Here is a 15,423-nt window from a genome sequence, read left to right on the forward strand (position 1 = left end):
TTGCGGAAGAGGGTCAAAGCACCCCCAAATTTCAGGGCAGGAGCGGGCTCAGGTACCTGGCCCAGCCTCCCCCTGGGAATCCCATCCCTGCACCTCCCGACCCGGTAGGGGCACTTGCCACCCTGAATGGCCAGCACAGATCTTTCCCTGTCACCCCAAGTCAAGCCACAGCCTCCCTGCCCCCGCTCTGGAGAACACTCCGGATGGGTGGAGAAGTGCAATCGGGGAAGGACCTATTGCAAGACGTCTTCAACTACACTAGACTCTCTCCCAGAGGAAAACAGCTAGGCCACATCCCGGGTCCCTGGGGCAGGGCGTGACGAGGTCGAGGACTACTCAGGAGAGCTCCGCTCCTCCCAGCAAAGCAGCACACACATGGCCCGGCTCAGACTTTACTTGTGCTGCCCCCACTTCAACGGGGAGGGGGTGCCACAGAGGCAGCACGACGGCCCCAGACCTCTTAGGATCCTGGGGCAAAAGACCCCCTGGGGCCTCCACAAAGCTCACCCAACCCCGGGAGCTACTGAGTCAGCACACAAGAGCGAGTTCATCCACTCCCCAAATACGGCCCTCGCCACCACCCCAGGCTCAGTGTCCACGGTGCCGCAGGGCGGGGTGGCTGCGCGTGGCTGTCTGGCGTGGGTCACTGTGCGGTCAGTTCTTGTTGGCTCTCTTCTGCACTACCACTGGCTCAGACAGTGTCTGGTGCTGAAGCCGCTCAATCAGCCTCTCCACGTAGACCTTGAACAGAGGAGTCGGGTCCTATGGGAGTGAGACAGGGTCAGGATTAAGTTGCTCTGGGGAAGGTCCGAATCCAGTTGGCCAAACACCAAGAGGAATCTGGCACAAGAAGACTGGACCCCTCAGGCTTGGCTACAGCCACCGGTCCAGAGGACAGTGACCCTGTCCATGAGACAGGGGCCACCTTCCCTTGGGACATAGGGATCAGGCATCTGTGGCTACAGTTAAGGTGGCAGAGAACAGGGGCAGCGGCTGCTGTGCCGTGTGGGTTCCCTTTTCCAGTAGCGACCACAAGCTCAGACCCTTCTAGGGTACACACACAAAAAGACCTCAACTAGGGGCGCCTAGGGGCTTAGTCGGTCAAGCTTCTGGCTTCCGCTCAGGTCATGATCTCATGGCTCACGAGTTCGAGCCCCGTGTCAAGCTCTGTGCTGACATCTCACAGCCTGGAGCCTGCTTTGGAGTCTGTGTCTCCCTCCCTCTCTGCCCCTCCCCTGCTCACGCTCTCTCTCTCTCTCTCTCTCTCAAATAAACATTAAAAAAAAGAAAAAAAGAAAAAAAAAGAAAGACCTCAACTCGCTAACAGGAAGACCGCAGGGCAAGAAGGCGTTAGGCAGCCAAATAAACCAAAGGTGCCACCGAGAGTCTTTCTGTCCATAAACTTATGAAGCTAGCCGGGGGCGGGGTGGGGGTGGTAGACAGGAGAGGGTCAGACCCTCGAGGGGAGGGCACGCGCTACAGGGAACCCAAGACCATGGCTCCATTGGGGCGGCTCCTCCCCAGACCCACCCAGGGCAGTGGCCACCAGCCCAGGTTCCCCAAGGCAGCCCTGCCCCCACCCCATCTGCCTGCTAGTGCTCAGCGGTTGGTGCTCACACATGCTCACCTGCTCCTCCAGGAGCCTCTGCTTCTCCAAAGCCTCGTCTAGCGTCAGGCCGACCCACTCAGCCTCTGCCTCTGGGATGACAAACTCCTGCACAGGAGGGACCAGGCCCACCATGAGGCCAGAAGCACCAGCCAACGGGGCCCTCAAGGAGCAGGAAGTACGAGCCAAAGCCCTTACCTTGTACTTTTCGTAGATGGCCGCCCGCTTCTTGGGGTTGTCTGGGTGCAGCTGGGGGTCCTGTCGGGCCAGCCGCAGCAGCATCCCTCGCTTCAGGTCCATCCCGAACTTGGAACACAGGTCCTCCTTCGGAGTCTGGCAGGAGGCTACGCGTGGGGCCAGGTGTGGCTGGCCATGCCCCGCCCACCCGAGGGCTGACCCCACCAGGCGCCTCCCCGGCCGGTGGAGGGCCCCAGGCCGTCACAGGACAAAGGACTGTGAGCTGACACAGGTGTGCCCCACCAAGTCTCTCACTAGCCGGGAGACTCCACTGTGTGCTGACCCGACGAGCCCTGACCCCCCCTCCCCGCTTGCCTTGAGGATGTAGAAGTCGAACCCGTAAGCCTCGTCAATAAGGTCCAGGGTCCGCATGGTCACTGTGACGGTGAATTTCGTGTCCAGTATCTCACTGTAGAGCTGGCGCTGAAACAGCTGTGGTTTCCACACCTTCTTCACCCTCTTGGAGAGCTAAAGGAACAACAGAGAACCTACCTGAGACTCGGGACACGGAGCCAGAGGACCAGCCCCCACCTGTGGACCCAGGGATCAGCTTCTCCTCAGCCAGTCTGGCACGTCCTGACCCTGCCTGGGTCGCTGGTGCGTGTTCCACATGTACGACCATAACTCCGTGGTCCACAGGCCATCACATTCCAAACCAGGGACCAACGGACCAAGGGCAAAGGGAGATGTCAGCCTGAGAGCCACCAGGCAGGGGGCTCAGCAGCCCCTCCAGACTGCCCACTGGAGACTGCACCGTGCGCAGGGCTGACGTCCTAAGTGCGATGACAAGGTGGTAGTGCCAGCCCTGTACGTGTCACAGACACACTGCGGCATGTCAAGCCAACAGGTGGCTGAAGACCCGACCTCCCCCTACCTCCTCTCACGCACAGATCCCCTCACTCCTCATCCCTACACTTCATCTCGTACCCACCCCAGGGTCTCTGCACTTACTGTTTCTGGTACAGACCGCCGCCCTGTCTCAGGATACCCAACTGGCTTCGCAGAGTAACGTTCGCCAGAAACGCGTCTTCACAAATGAGCATGCCTCTTCAACGGAGCGGTGTCTGCACCATACCTTAAGCGCACCACCCCGCCCCCGGCCCTCCACGCCCACCTTTGGAGCACAGCACTGAGCCCGGAGCAGCAAAACCCAGAGGAGCGGCCCCCCGCCCCCACCCCCAGCCTGTCCTGCTCACGTACCTTGTCGTTGTTGGTGTATCTGTGACCCAGGACCCAGCCCTCCCCACCCCAGAGCCCCAGCTGGGACTCTGGCGGGTAGTAAATGGGAACGGGCACATCCTCCACACGCTCCCGCTGCCCATTCTTGGGGTTGATCTTGAACTTAACCCCGTGCGGCCTGTAGTGCACAGGAGTGGGCGTTCGCGCAGGCTCCTGCGAGCGCAGGTAGTGCCGGGGCAAGCGGGAGCAGATACCCTCCCGCAGCCGGAGCTGTTTCCAAAGGCCAACCGGGACCTTGTGCAGGGGCATCGCGGCGAGCCTGGAAGGGGGCAGGGGGGCAAGGGGCGGGGGGCGGGCCGCCGTCACTCCGCAGCCCGGCCGCACTCCGGCCCTGACCCCCGACGCCAGCTGGTAGACTCCCGATCCCGACCCAGACCTCCGACACCAGACCCCTGACTCCCGCCCCCGCCCCCCACCCCCGCGCGGCCTCTACCTCCGACCCCGACCCCGACCTCCGACCCAGACTACCGGCGCGGCCCTGACCCTCGACGCCGGCCTCTTGACTTCTGACCCCGACCCGGACTACCCGCGCGGCTTCGCCCCCCGCCCCCTGACTCTAGACCCTGGCCCCGACCTGCGGCCCCTACTCCGCCCCAGTGACCCGAACCGCGGACCCTCCGACCCCTGTACCGCCTACCTCTCCAAGTTCCGCGCCCCACCGGAACCAGAAGTCCTGACGCAGAGCTTGGCCCGCTATCCGCCGCTGACTGGCTGAAAAGCCCGTCCGTCTACCCTCGTCCCGCCCCCTTTCCCGCCTTTAGGGACCGTGCAAAACGTCCTGCAGGGACGGCGGCGGCTCCAGGCACCGTCAGCAAATGAGGCCCCTTTTGCCTCGAGCGGAGCCGGGGGCAGGGCGGGGCGGAGCTTGTCATCCCAGGTCCCACTCCCCCTCCTCCCCGAAGGAGAGCAGAAATCAATGAAAAACGCTTGTGTCTTGAAATATCACTGTAGAATATTAAATTCATCAATCGCAGCGAAAGAAGGGCTACATAAAAATATGCCCTCTTGTCTTAAAATTTTTTACCCCCCAAAACACCATATATAAATGTCTCCCCTTTACAAGCCTTGAGTGACCTAGTGGCCAAGTGCAGGGTGAAAGGGGTGGGGGAGGCCTCCAGGGAGGCCACACCTTGGACAGGACCAAGAAGGGAAACCCCCCCCCGCAGCCAGTAGGCAGGATGGGCTGGGCTGCATGCCTGCACCCCACCCTCAGCGGCCTCGCTTCCTGTGGCCACGTCCCACACCCCTGGTCCTATAGCAGCAGCCCACTGCAGTTTTGTCTTAGGGGAGGGGCAGGGCACTGACCCTGGGGCAGTCAGCCCCCCTTATCCTGCTTCTCCCACAGAGGAGGCATAAAGGCCCAGCCAGATCTCTGGGAAGCCCCTCCCCAAACACACAGTTGAGCCCGGTGCAGGGCTACAGTCATCACCTCCTCTCCGGGGAGCAACTCATCCTTCTGAGTTCCAGACAAGGTCCCAGGAACCCCAGGGAAGGCTGAAGGCACGGACCTGGGGCAAAGTGTGCCAGGTTGTATCACACCCCTAGAGCAGCTCGGCAGCCCCTCCCAAAGAAGCCCTTCTCAAGGGCCTGCAGCTCCAAAGCTGAGAGCCAAAGGGAGGGGCAGGGCAGGACCAGACAGCCAAATGCCAACCTCTCCATGTCACTCATGGCAGCCCCAGTGCCCATCAGCTCCCTGGGGACTACGGACACCTCCCCCCACACTACTGCATCGGTGGGAAGCATCCCCATGCTTGAGGAAGGCTGGCATCAGGGAGGCAGGGAGGGCACAGCTCCCAGGCCCAGTGGGGCGGGGCCTGTGGGAGGTGAGCTCAGGTGTCCCTTGTCCCCTTGGGTGTCACATCACAACCTCACAGGGGAATGGGGCAATGGGGGAGTCTTTCTCCACGTGTCCAAGCATCTCTACGCCAGAAGAACACAGAACCTGGCCCTGTATGGTACCTGTGGTCTCCAGGCAGCCAGGCCCAGGCCCCAGGGGCCCCTGCAGACACCAGCTGGGACCTGTGGAGGGGCCACGGGAGCCAGCACCTGGCAGGCACAAGGCAGGTGGGAGGTGTGGTCCTCTCCCCAGGAGGAAGCAAAAGGGTGCACAGGGCAATTTTATTCAGTTGGAAATCGGTCTGGACAGACTCGTTCTCCGGTCACATCCCTGGCCAGTGAGGTCATCATCACAGCCGCAGGCGTCCCCGAGCCGGCCATGTCACGTCACCGCGTACAGCTCCTCTCGGTGGCTCTTACAGATCTGATAGCGGCACGTGAGCTTCTGCGAGCAGGCCCAGGGCTCGGTGTGCTCCTCTCGCGGCGGCAGCAGGAAGGCGGCACTTCCCGCCAGCAGCATGTGCCAGATGCTGTGGGTGTAGTAATAGTTGTCACTGGTCATCATGGAGGTGTAGATGGCCACAGCCACAGCGGCCATGGAGATGCCGGGCAGGAGGAAAAAGCCCCAGCGCTGCCAGGAGGTCGGGTAGCACTGGCGCCGGTGCCCGCAGCGGTACACCTGGAGGAAACCGCCCGTGAGCGACGGCACAGGGGGCTGTGGACACAGTTCCCAGGGGCCCACCGGGTCTGGGCAGTGGGGCCGTGTGTGGCTGCTTGGAGAGGACTCGAGGCCAGGACTCGGGCCCAGGCCCAGAGACATGGCCAGAACGAAGGGCCAGGCTCTCTTCCCCCGGGGAAGGAGTCTGTGGGGAGCCCCGATTCTCTCCAATCCCGCCCCCCCCCCCCGGGGCCAGGGGGCTGGGCAGGACCTGCCCCAGCTCCTTACCCACATGGTGACCATAACCACAAAGGCAAAGAGACAAGGCCCCATCATATTCCAGGCACCCCTGCGGTCCAGCTGCAAGGACATGGCGAAGACCAGCGTGCCCAGGAGAAACAGGACCTGGGCAAGACACAGGGATGACCGCAGGCTCACATGGACCCTCAGCCACAGTCATTCCTGACAGAACATGGTCTAGCAGGACAGGTGGACCGGGCATGTGTGCCATCCCCCCGCCCCCCGCCCCGCCCAGGCCGCTGCCCCGCTCCGTCCTGCTCTGCCGGCTGGGAGGGAGGGGCCTCTCGTCCAGCTCGCGCATTGCGGGGACCCCGCGCTCCCACCGATCTGTCCACAGGTGGATTTATCAGGCACAAACTTGGCCAGGCAAGGTACCGGGGGCACGTGTCTCTATCAGCCAGGGCCAGCTGACGCAGAAAAGTCCCCAAAATGTCCCGAGCACCAGGGACTGCAGGAGCAGAGCTGGGGCTTATTGGGGAGGTCTGGCCTAGGGGTGGGGCTCTAGGCCTCCTCTCCGAATGGGGCTCTGGGAGAGACCGGCTGGGGCCCTCACTGCACCCTGCCCACCACCTTTCTTTCCTGGCGGCCTCCAAGCAGCAGCCCCCTCACCGCTACCGGCAGCTTCTGCCAGCAGGCAAACGGTCATCACAAGAGATGAGCAGTTTCTAAGAGCTGAGCCTGCTTTCTGGGGTCTTCTTCAACGTGCTGCATGCCGGGCCTCTGCTGCCCTAGAGCCCAGACTCGGGTGTCAGGAGCCACTCACATGTTTCAAGGCCGCCTTCAGCCGCGCCATGCAGAGGATGGTGACCCAGATGGACACCCCAGAGCCCAGAAAGTCGCAGTACTGCAATGTGTCATAGCTGAGGATGCACAGCACCGCCTCCCCGGGCTGGTCACAGGCATGGTAGAACTGCGGAGCAGGCCGGTGAGCTGAGCGGCAGCCCATCCCCCCCCTCCCCTGCCCTGCCCCCGCCCAAGTCCCCAGGGGAGTGAGGCCAGCCTACCGTGGAGAAGAACATGGTGTAGGCATAGACGGAGGCCTCCACCAGGAGGAGGCGGTGCACAGAGACGGCAATGGGAGCCAGGAACATGAGGTTGCTGAGGGTGAGAAGGAGGGTGGCGACCCTCTGCTGGGCCACCGTCTGGGCTGTGCTGTTGTCCGTGCAGCTCCACCCACGCCAGCCTGTGGGCCAATGCGACGCCAAGGGGGCTGAGGCCAGGAGAGGGGGCGTACCCCCCACCTAGAGCTCTGCACAGAAGCCCCCTCCTCACCCAGGAGCAGGCTGGGACAGACGGGGGCAGGTGTGGGCAGGGGAGTCCAAGGTCAGGAGGCAGCACTATGTCTGGGGGTGCCACTCTGTGCCTGTGGGGGGATTGAGGAGACATGGTAGGAATGGGGACGGGGCGTGTGCACTTGTTCTGCAGGGTCACTCTCCAGCCGCGGCAGAGCTGACGTGGGCTCCCAGAGGACGGCGCCGGGCTCAGAAGCCAAGGGGAAAACGTCTGCAGGCCGGGCGCCTGGCTGGCTCAGCCAGAGGAACATGCAACTCTTGAAGGTCATGAGTTTGAGCCCCACGTGTAGAGATTACTTAAATAAATAAACTTAAAAAAAAAAAGTGGGGGCGCCCGGGCGGCTAAGTCGGTCGAGTGACCGACTCCTGATGTTGGCTAGAGTCACCATCTCACAGTTCGTCAGTTCAAGCCCCGCGTCGGGCTGGGTGCTGACAGTGTAGAGCCTGCTTGGGATTTTCTCTCTCTCCCTCTCTGTCTCTCCCCTCCCCCACGCAGGCTCTCTCTCTCTCTCTCTCTCTCTCTCTCCCAAAATAAATCAATAAACTTGACAAAGAAAGTGTCTGGAAGCACCCAGGCCTGGCGCTCACCTGCCTTGCAGCTGCAGCCTGCATACAAGTAGCTGTGTCTGCGCAGCAGAAGACACTGGCCGTAGGGTCCACAGTCATTCAGGCAAGGCACCAAGTACAAGGTGGTCTCCACGAGGACCGAGGTCTGCTCACACTCCCTGTGAGGAAGGAGCCACAGGAGGGCTAGCTGCTGACAGCTGGTAGCCAGTCCCCTGTCACTGCTCCCAGCAGGCTCTCGGACGCACGACCCCAGACTCGAGGCCCCCAGGCTCCAAGCCTCAGAGGTCGGCAGCTGTGAGCTCTGCTGAGGCCGAGATGCCCTGTCCCCATTGCTATTCCCTGAGTCCCAGTCTCCCAGGGCTGTGCCTGGACTGGTACCCCTCCTCGTGTCCTGATGCCCAGGGCTGCAGCAAGGAGAGTGACCAGATGGAGGAGAGGGACCCTTCACAACCCCCAGAGGGCAACCGACCCCGTGGGGCTTGTAGAAAGCTTGGTCACTCCCAGACTTGGACCCGGGCAGCCCCAGGCATGGTCCTGATGCAATGATACAGCTGCCTGCCCCAGCCGGTAGCCCCCGCGTGTACTTACTCAGGACTCTCGGGGCACACGAGCTGCAGGGAGAGGTACCAGTTGTCTGTCTCTGGATAGGGGATGACGAGGTCGGCCTGGCGTGATGAGGCGCTCAGAGACAGGGGGTAGCCCTGGAAGAAGGCTGTAGGGAAGTGGGAAGGCGTGATCAGAGGTGGCCAGAGGGGCTGGCCTGGGTTGCTTGGCCAGGCGCTGCCTGCCCGTACCTGTAGTGCAGTTGAGCGACGTGTTGAAGCTGAGGAAGGGCGAGGCCGCATTCACGCAGACCACGACCAAGGTGTTGTTGGTGACCGCGGTCTGGAAGGAGAGGCCGTGCACAGTCAGCCCCAGCCCCGGGGCAGCTGCCCAAAGTTCCCGCTCTGTCTGGTGCTGGGCACCATTGTCTGTGGCTCCTGCTGGCCCAGGGCCCCGCCGGGACCCTTCCTTACAGGCCTGCGGACACCCAGGCTGATCCCACACACAGCCCCGTTCCCTTAGATACAGCCTATAGAACAGGCCTTCCTTTCCTGAAAAAGAACCCCTATTCTGCCCCAACACCCGCTGGGGTCATCTTGTTGCCTGAAAGGCTGACCTCGTCCCCGCGCCAAAGTCAGCGCAGGAAGACCTGAGCCGCATCCCGCAGCCCGGCCAGGTGTGAGCCCGGAGCTGAGCCAGGCCACGGGGTGCTCCCAGACAAAGGTACCTGGTTGGCCTGCAGGGAGACGGTGAGGGAGCCCCCGCTGTCCATGCCAGTGTTGAGGTGCAGCCGCAGCACCGAGGGCACGGCTGACTGCACCAGCATGGAGACCCTGTCCACGGGCCGGAAGCGTACAGATACCACGTCCATGTCTTCTCGAAGGACCGGGTAGCTCATGAGGCAGAAGGGCCCGCTGCCCAGCCTGCTTCTCCTGCCCGGGCCACGGGAGCCGGGGCTTGGGGGCAGCAGGCCAGCGGAGGCGTTATAGCTCTGGTTTGTGCCGCTCGGCAAGAGGTGCTGGGAGTTCGGGGTCCACGGCCTGCAGGCTGTCAGGAGGACAAGGGGCTCAGGCGCAGGAAGGCCCGGGGGTTGGTGGCAGGGGGCAGAGTCACCCGCACCCGGCCCTCTCCACGCGGCCCACCTGTGAGCGCAGCTACAGCCCTGAAGGCCACCGACACATGAGGCCCGGCCAGGCTCCTGGCTGTCACTTGCAGCCACCGGTCCCAGGGCGGCGAAGGCAACAGCAGGTGGCAGGCCCAACTGGGGCTAACGCACGTGAGCACCTTCTGGAAGTTCCTGGGCAGGGTGGCCGAGCCCACAGTAAGGCGAACAGGGCAGCCCAGACTCCCGTTGGTCGCACAGCCCCGCAGCTCCAGCCGCAGCTCCCGGGTATTCTCGGGGATGAAGATTCTGCGGCCAAGGGGATGCGGTCTCGCTCAGGCCCCGTGGCCCCCAGCGCCCTCCTGTGTCACTCTCACCCGGGATGTTGCCCAAAGGGGGCTGGGCATCCGGCCCCGAGACCCAGGCCCACACACTGAGGATGGTGGGAGCGCCCACTCTACCCAACCTGGAGGCTCGGCCTCCCCCAGGGCCCCACTCACTTGAGGTAGCTGGGGTGGGACAGGAGAGTCTGTGGAAGGGGGACATCAGGCTCCAGGATGAACACCTCGACTGCCCGCAGGACAAGCATGTCCGGCTGGAAGATGTAGGCACAGGTGGGCACAAAACCCTAGGGAGAGAGTGAAGTTCGGGGGAGAAGAAAAGGCAGACATGGGGCGGTCAGGGCCAGACCAGAGGGCCCAGGTGTGGAACAGGGGGCAGGCGGGACTGGACCAGAGCAGGGCAGCAGAACCCAGAGGGAAGTCTGCCCTGAGGAGGGCAATGACGGCCACTGGGCACTCATGCACTGAGGGCCCTGTCCCCCCACCGCCGGGAGGCAGCCCCCTTACCTTCACCTCAATCTTCTGGGATGAGGGCGGCAGGTGGGCGGCCACAAACCAGTCCCCGGGTGCTGGGTGGGAGACGTTGACGGACGCGTTGCTCTGCAGCATCTTGATGAGGAAGGAGGGCTGCACGGAGGTGTTGGCGGGGAAGCCGGTGTCCAGAGGGTTGATGACAGGAGGGGCGCCGTAACGGAAGTACCTGGAGGCAGGGAGAGCAGGACGGGCGTCGGGCGTGGAGCCCGGGAGAGCCTGGGCGGGCGGGCGGGCAGGCGGGCACCTACACAGTGACCTCCACGTCGGTGCACGCAGGGCCGCCGCCCCGGGACACTTGGAGCAGCCAGCGCAGCAGCACGGCGTCGGGGGGCACACGGAAGTGGAAGAGCCTGGCGCTTCCGTACCAGCTGTAGAAAGACAGCTTCTGGGGGGACTGCGAGAACTGCTCCGACACCAGCCTGACGTCTGCGGGGACACGGCGCCGTCAGCCAGGCCAGGCCCCCACGTCCTCACGGGGGCCGCGCCCGGCGCCCGGCGCGCTGACTCTGACCTCTCGCTGTCCCCGGCAGCCCCGGCGGCTGGCTCTCGCTCGGCAGGGGCCCGGGTGTCCCCCTGCCATCACACGCCCACTCGGTTTCCACGCATCCAACGTCTCCACCCCCGCCATCCATCTCTCCGCGGCTCGGGCTCTGACCCTGAAGCCATTTCTCTGCCGCCGCTGCCCAGACCACCCACATCCCGCCCACCGGGCACCCCTTGTCACTGTAGCAGCTTCCAGAACGAGTCCCCCAGCATGTCACCCCAAATGCCTCAGACCTTAGAAGCAGGACAGACCTCATCCTGCCTGTCCCCCGACCCCCACCTTCCGCACGCCGTCGTGGCCTCACTCAGTCCCCCTCACAGTGCAGCCCTGGCAGGTCTGGGGCCAAGAGGTGGAGGCTGAGGGACGTGGGGAGTGTTCGGGGTGGGAGCCCAGCCCCAGCCTCACATCTGCCCTGGGCACCGGATACCGGGATGGTCCCCCACCTCCTCGGATCCTCCCTGCCCCCTTCTGCGGAGCCTGTGGGGCCTGCCGTGGTTGCACCTGACAGGTGAGGGGATTCAAGTCTGGAGGCTGGCCACCTGTTCGGGCCCATGACGACTTGAGCCTGAATCCCCACCAACCCAGAGAGGTGGCAAGCGGAGACCCTGGGGCGAGGGGAACCCTGGGCCAGAAGCCTGGCCAGCCGTGAAGACAGCGGTGGGGGGGGGGGGGCAGCTGGTTCCCATGCTCTAGTGGGCGTGTGTCCATGCAGAGTGGCACGGACAAGGCAGGGGCCCCTGGCAGCAGACTGCCTGCGGCCCCAGCCTGGGGCGCCCCTGTGCCCACCCTCGGAACACCTCTCAGGTCTCCACCACGGTGGCTCCCTGGCTCCCCTCCCCTCCCCCCTCTACACATGTGCACTGACACTCAGTTGTTGTCACACCAACCTTTCGAGGACTGGCTCAGTGTCCGGGGGCTCGGCACAGAGGCCCGAGGCCCCAGCCTAGACTAGGCCCCTCCTGGGAGTGTCCACTCACTGAGTACAACCTGCACCAGGACCGGTGCCCGACACCATGAATGTGCCCCCCAAACCCTCCCTCTTGGGGTTCCCACCCTGGGTGTTCTCTGTGCTCTTGGGGGCAGCCGAGCAGATGTGGGGTCCAGCCATGAGGCGCCCGGGTTGCGTGCCGGGGAGTCCAGGCCCAGCAGCAGCTCAGACCTCATGCCTCCTGTGACCTTGAGTGTCCCTTCCTTTCTCTGGGTTCCAGCTTCCTCGTGAGTTGGCTGAGGTGGATGGCACCACCCCCTCTCAGGTGCCCTGCCCTCCAAAGTTAATGGATATTAAAGTGCTTCTGGAAGAAATGCACTGTGGACACAGTAGGGTGTGGCTTCCTCTCCTCCAAGCTGACCTCTCTCTGCCCCACCAGGAGAGTGGCTGGCTGACACCACCCCAGCAGAGCAGGCCGGGCCCCTCAAGGTAAGCTGGAGGAGCAGGTCAGAGGGCCAGGTGACCAACCCTTCCGCCAGCCGGCTGACCTTCCCATGGAGTCACCTCAAGAAGAGATAGTAACCCACTTATGAAGTCAGTCTGAGTTCCAGAGGAGCTCCACACAGTGGGGTGTGAAGAGGTGGGCTCCATGCAGGACGAGCTCCAGACTTTCCATGTGGCTGCTGGCCACATGGTCCCATCCAGCGGTCTGTGGCCTGAATACTAGGAGGCCAGGAGCTACTGAACTAACACAAACTTCCCCCTGAGGCGGCTGTGGCCCTTAGGATAACATGATGAGAGGGGCCGAGAAAAGTGCCAGGGAGCTGAGGCAGGACAGCCCCCACCCCCACCTCAGGACCAGGGGGCCTGAGAGAAACAGGCAGCCAGCTGGGCCCCCAGTACCTTGACCTAAAAGTGCAAGGCCTTCTGGCCCCCACCAGCCCTGGGGTGCCAGCCTGAGCACACCTGGAATGCAGTTGGTAGCTCTGAAGTTTCAGCAGGTGCATGAGAGATGAGACCTGCTCAAGGTCACCCTAAGAAGCAGAACCCTTCCAGCCCCTCAGCACCCCAGCTCTACAGCCCGACCTCCCTTCCCAAGATACCCAGGCACTCATCTTGCTGAACACCAGGCGATTAGCACATCACCTCTGATATCAGGGAGCACAGGCTTCATGCACGCCAGCCCGGCCCCACAGTCCCCTCCAAGGACACAGGGTGACAGGGAAAGGAAAGAAAGTCCCTGAGCCTGTCCTGGGAACCCAAGTGAGGGCACACTACCCCACACACTCTGAAGCAGGACAGGGACCCAGTGCACAGACCCTAGAAGCCAGGGCCACACAGCTGCCTGCCCCCTCAGCAGGCCTGGGAGGTGAGGGGCTGCCCCAAGTTTTCCACCTCCGTAAGCCCCTCACCAGTGAGCCCTCATCCAGCCCTGAACCCAGGATGGAGAAAAAGGTGCATGTGAGGGTGACAATATGCAATCCAATGGAGCAGTTGAATCGGGGGCCAGTCTCAGGGGAAAACACCTTTCATTTCAAGCTGTGCCAAGCTCAGAAACCGGAGGCACAGCCCTCAAGGAAATAGGAGCTTGGAGGGTTTCAGAGAAGGGGGGGAGAGGCAGGGAGCCAGGGAGTGGAGGGAGAGAGCTCCAGGCTGTGCTGGATAAGCCACCTGCTGCCCAGAGGGGCATCTGGGCCCCCCTAACCCAGGCAGCCCAGCCAGCGGCCCTCAGGAAGACCCAGGCCACAGTCAGGGGAGACCACTCGGCACTCCCAGGGTCTTATCTCAGGCGGGTCAGAGGGGCAGCGTCTCCAGGTCTGTGGGGGGCTCAGCCCAGGGTGCGGACTCTCAAGGGGCAGAACCACCTGGCCCACCAGGCCCCTCAGGTCCACCGGGGAGGCCAGCCTCCGAGAAGCAGTGCCAGGTGTTCAAAGTCACTGCACTTGTCGCCGTGGGAGGGGTGAAGACGCGGCTCCACTCCAGGATCTAAGCAACTTTCTCCCAACTCCGCCCTTCTCAGAGGCCACATGGGGGCCCTGGATCCCACCACACAGCCCTTCTTCCCAGCGAGCCTTGCGGCCAGACCCTGGGTTGAGTCCCCCCGCACCCCTCCACCTCCGCGTCCCTCCGCGCGGCAGTCGTGCCCTACCGAAAGGCGTTGGGAGGAAGCAGAAAGGGAGAGCGCACTACGAGGGGCCCGTCTGGCCGAACCCGGCCCTGGGGACAGTGCAGGGGGCGCTGGCGTCCTTGCCACCCCGACTGCCCACCAGGGGATGCTCACAAGGGCTTGTCCTTAGCTCCCAGCCCGGCGTGGGGACCTGGGCCCCGGGCCCCGGGCCCGCGCCAGGTGAGCGCACAGGCGACCCCAGGTGTGTCACAATCCCGACCCCGCCCCCTTCCCGGCTGCCGCCGGCCGCCCCCCGCCTCCCCCCGCCCCACGGCGCCCTCAGGTCCGCGCGGGCTCACCGCTCTTCTTGGCGTCGCCGGCAGCCGCAGGCGGGGCCCCAGCGAGCAGCAGCAGCAGCAGCAGCAGCGGCCCCGCCACCGCGACCGCCACCGCCGCGCCCCGGGTCCCGGTCCCAGCCCGGCCCATGGCTCCGCGCTCGGCCCGGCGCTAACCGGACCGCGTCCCCGGCCGCCCGCCCCCGCCGCCGCCCGGGCAGCCTCCGCCGCCACTGCGGCCCCCGCCGCCGCTTCTGCCCCGGGCTCCCATCGTCCCGGCCGGTCCCAGCCGCCGGCGCCCCGGGCACTTCCGCCTGCGAGGCCCCGCCCCGCGGGTGCCCTGCCCGAGCCTGACCGGGGGACCGGGGTCGCAGAAAGGATGCGGGCTGGGGGCCGAGGCGGGCGGAGGGCAACGTGGGGACGGAGGGGGCGCTGGGGGAGGTCGCCGACTTAGGGGAACGCCGACCCACGGCCGTGCGCGCAGATGCGGGAGGCAGGGCGAGATAGGGTGGAGGGTCACGCGGGGCGCTCGGGGGACGTGGGACCGAGGGGGCGGGGGAGTCGCGGGAGGGAGGGGGCGCGAGGGACGTGGGACCGAGGGGGCGCGCGGGGGCAGAGGACCGAGGGGACACGGGTGGGCGGGCAGAGGGCTTGAGCGGGACCGAGTGGGGCGCGCGGCTGACGTGGGACGGAGGGCGCGCGGGGGACGTGGGACCGAGGAGGCGCAGGGGACGTGGGACTGAGGGGACGCTGGGGGCGTGGGAAGAAGGCGTGGGGGACGTGCGTCAGACCGAGGGGGCACGGGGACGTGGGACGGAGAGGACGCGGGGGGCGAGGGACCGAGGGGGCAGGGGGACGTGGGAAGGAGGGAAGGAGGGGGCGCGGGGGACGTGGGACCGAGGGGACGCGAAGGACGTGGGACATAAGAGGCGCGGGGGACGTGGGACTGAGGGGACGCTGGGGGCGTGGGAAGGAGAAGGCGCGGGGGACGTGCGTCAGACCGAGGGGGCACGGGGACGTGGGACGGAGAGGACGCGGGGGACGAGGGACGGAGGACGCGCGGGGACGTGGGACCGAGGGGGCACGGGGACGTGGGAAGGAGGGGACGCGGGGAACGTGGGACCGAGGGGGCGCTGGAGACGTGGGAAGGAGGACGCGAGGGGGACGTGGGACGGTGGGCGCGCGGGGACATGGGACCTAAGGGGCACGGGGCGGGGGGGGGCAGAGGGCAGGACCCAGGGATTCAGAAGGGAA

At 64.8% G+C, this 15,423-nt stretch overlaps 2 protein-coding genes across 3 annotated transcripts; both read right to left on the bottom strand.

The window, feature by feature from the left end:
- Positions 1–378: 378 nt before the first annotated feature.
- MRPL28 (mitochondrial ribosomal protein L28) lies at positions 379–3,806 on the bottom strand. 2 transcript variants are annotated; one of them, XM_030300074.1, is made up of 6 exons: positions 3,720–3,806; positions 3,044–3,341; positions 2,159–2,311; positions 1,805–1,939; positions 1,628–1,714; positions 379–762 (listed from the first exon to the last, which is right to left on the bottom strand). In XM_030300074.1, exons 2-6 carry the CDS (start codon positions 3,329–3,331, stop codon positions 655–657), a joined length of 771 nt encoding a protein of 256 aa, XP_030155934.1. In that variant the 5' UTR covers positions 3,332–3,341; positions 3,720–3,806; the 3' UTR covers positions 379–654. The 2 variants fall into 2 exon arrangements, with proteins under 2 accessions (XP_030155934.1, XP_030155935.1); XM_030300075.1 differs by lacking the exon at positions 3,720–3,806 and adding an exon at positions 3,657–3,702.
- Positions 3,807–4,014: 208 nt separating this feature from the next.
- PGAP6 (post-glycosylphosphatidylinositol attachment to proteins 6) lies at positions 4,015–14,335 on the bottom strand. Its single transcript, XM_030300073.1, has 13 exons — positions 14,194–14,335; positions 10,504–10,681; positions 10,229–10,421; positions 9,881–10,008; positions 9,421–9,689; positions 9,006–9,325; positions 8,530–8,620; positions 8,324–8,447; positions 7,757–7,893; positions 6,881–7,059; positions 6,640–6,786; positions 5,865–5,981; positions 4,015–5,597 (listed from the first exon to the last, which is right to left on the bottom strand). The coding sequence occupies exons 1-13, from the start codon at positions 14,318–14,320 to the stop codon at positions 5,301–5,303; spliced, it is 2,307 nt and encodes a 768-aa protein (XP_030155933.1). The 5' UTR covers positions 14,321–14,335; the 3' UTR covers positions 4,015–5,300.
- Between the last annotated feature and the right edge of the window lie 1,088 nt (positions 14,336–15,423).

This window comes from Lynx canadensis, chromosome E3 (genome assembly GCF_007474595.2).
Source record: "Lynx canadensis isolate LIC74 chromosome E3, mLynCan4.pri.v2, whole genome shotgun sequence".
In the NCBI taxonomy this organism is placed as follows: Eukaryota; Metazoa; Chordata; class Mammalia; order Carnivora; family Felidae; genus Lynx; species Lynx canadensis.

Bases quoted from the DNA above. Each gene is read 5' to 3' on its own strand.
- MRPL28 (XM_030300074.1), bottom strand. From the start codon at position 3,331: ATGCCCCTGCACAAGGTCCCGGTTGGCCTTTGGAAACAGCTCCGGCTG. The intron at 2,312-3,043 runs GTACGTGAGCAG...TTGTTCCTTTAG, and splicing joins GATACACCAACAACGACAAG to CTCTCCAAGAGGGTGAAGAA. The intron at 1,940-2,158 runs GCAAGCGGGGAG...GCCTCCTGCCAG, and splicing joins TCGACTTCTACATCCTCAAG to ACTCCGAAGGAGGACCTGTG.
- PGAP6 (XM_030300073.1), bottom strand. From the start codon at position 14,320: ATGGGCCGGGCTGGGACCGGGACCCGGGGCGCGGCGGTGGCGGTCGCG. The intron at 10,422-10,503 runs GTAGGTGCCCGC...CCCTGCCTCCAG, and splicing joins ACCGACGTGGAGGTCACTGT to GTACTTCCGTTACGGCGCCC. The intron at 9,326-9,420 runs GTGGGCCGCGTG...TCCTCCTGACAG, and splicing joins GGCTGTAGCTGCGCTCACAG to CCTGCAGGCCGTGGACCCCG.